The 1912-nt window shown below is 41.8% G+C and overlaps 1 protein-coding gene across 3 annotated transcripts in view; it reads left to right on the forward strand.

Annotated features, from left to right (window-relative positions):
• MIER1 (MIER1 transcriptional regulator) overlaps window positions 1-1912 on the forward strand; it is a 31924-nt gene that overhangs the window by 15197 nt on the left and 14815 nt on the right. For all 3 annotated transcript variants that reach the window (XM_057386933.1, XM_057386934.1, XM_057386932.1), the window contains one exon: window positions 844-1011. In XM_057386933.1, the coding sequence (XP_057242916.1) occupies window positions 844-1011 (168 nt within the window). The remainder of the gene's footprint in view (window positions 1-843; window positions 1012-1912) is intronic.

Below are 1912 nucleotides of genomic sequence, written 5' to 3' on the forward strand. Positions count from 1 at the left end.
TTTTTTTTAATTAAATTTTAAAGATTTTAGTAGATTTGCTTCCAGCTGGGGATGGGTTTCTAGCCAAGCTACGAATGAAATAGAATGTAATAAAAATAAAGAAAATGTAATAAAAATAAAGAAAATGTAATAAAAATAAATGTGCAATAAACATTGCTGCTGTCCTTCCCTGGATTTCAGGTGATCCCTCACCCCGTCCAAACCCTCATTGCCACAAAGAGGAGAGGTACAGGGGCACTGAAGGGCACATTTTGGGTGGGATTTTATATTCAGAACTTGTGGAACTCAGTGGAATTGTCTCTGGAGCACAACTTCCCCTCAAAAGATCTGATCCCATGTTCCAGCCAGGTATTGCAAGTTGGGATTGTGCTGAATTCTTGGAGTCACTGCAGGAATTCCTGCCCTGCCCTGGGCAGGTTCTTTCCTCCCAGGATCTCAGCTCTCTGTGTGAAGCCGTTGCTGACACAAATTTTATCCATTTTTTTCCCAAATTTGTCCTAAATAGCACCATTTTCCAGGTTGCTTTTGGGCAGTGGAGGGAATCCCAGTAAATATTTCAATAAGGAATGTGTTTGCTGTGGGTACTGAAGATGTTTTATTAAACCAGGCCCTTTTAATGAGGAGATCCTGTTGGGATGTGAGATTATAAATAAAAAAAAGATTGGGAAATAAATGATCCTGCACAAAAATATTCTTAAGAACCTGAACTTCCAATTTTGACAYCTCATTCCTTTAGGAATGACTGTTCTTGGTGTTGGTTTGGTGGTGAAGCGCTCACCTGGCAGAGCAATTCCTGTGGAATTATCCCGGTTAATTCCCAGTTTTTGTTTGGATTTTGATCAGGAGAGTGACATGCCCATCCAGGAGCTGCTGAGCCGTTATGGCTACGATGGCACTGTGCCACTGCAGGAGGAGGAGGAGGAGGAAGAGGAGGAGGAGGAAGAGGARGARGGAGARGATGACGATGATGTCGATAACGATGACAACAGTGGCTGCAGTGGGGAAAACAAGGTAAGTGGCTGCTCGTTTGCATATTTAAATTCACTATTTGCATATCTGTGCTACTCAGGTCATGGCAGARCTAATTGGTAATAAGAGTTGATTTGCTTGCTGTACTAATAAGATTTATTTTTAATTACCCATCTGTATTTCTCTTAATTGCTCTCAATTCCATCTCTCTCATCCCAAGTGGGGGCAATTTCAAACACACGGATACAACGTGTAAGGAAGGGTGGGAATTGTCCTTCAGAATTTCAGCACTGACATTTTAAATGCCTGCAGACACTTTTAGAGATCCAGCTGAGCATTTATTTCCAGGTGAAAAGCTGATTATTGCAACTGCACAAGTGTAGAATTGAATTAAACGTGGCTCTGGGTGGTGGAAATCCTGAAGTTTGTGTTTTGAATTGTCTTTTTCCAGCCTGGTTGGACTTAAATTACCTGAACCCAATCTTTGCAAAATGTTTGGTTTTGAGCTTAGCATCTTAAAACTCCTGTYCTGTGTTCTCTTCAAATAATTTCCTGATTTTAGAAGAGTCTTTTCTGCTTGGATTTCAAATCCTGTCACGGGCACAGCTATAGCAATGCACATCTCTGCAGCATCCTGAATCCCTTTAAAACACAAACCCCTTGGAATTGTCACTAATGCAAAAGCTGAGGCATCAATGGAGGTTTCATTACCTAATCTGGCTTGAAAAAAAGATCCTTTCTGGGTTTTTGGTACCTCACCTGTTTGAGAATCCCTAGAATCCARCCCAGAGATGAGGAATGGTGCATCTGATTCAGGAACTGGAGTTGCTGGGATTTCCCAGCTCCCCTGAGAGCTGCTGGAGAAGGTTCTTTATGGGTTGAACAGTTCAAAAGGAGGATCCTTGGTTAGATTGGATCAGAAAAGGTTTGGGAGTGCAGAGGG

The sequence above is a fragment of the Malurus melanocephalus genome, unplaced genomic scaffold (assembly GCF_030028575.1).
Source record: "Malurus melanocephalus ecotype Western Australia unplaced genomic scaffold, MMel_1.1 scaffold_1101, whole genome shotgun sequence".
Classification (NCBI taxonomy): Eukaryota; Metazoa; Chordata; class Aves; order Passeriformes; family Maluridae; genus Malurus; species Malurus melanocephalus.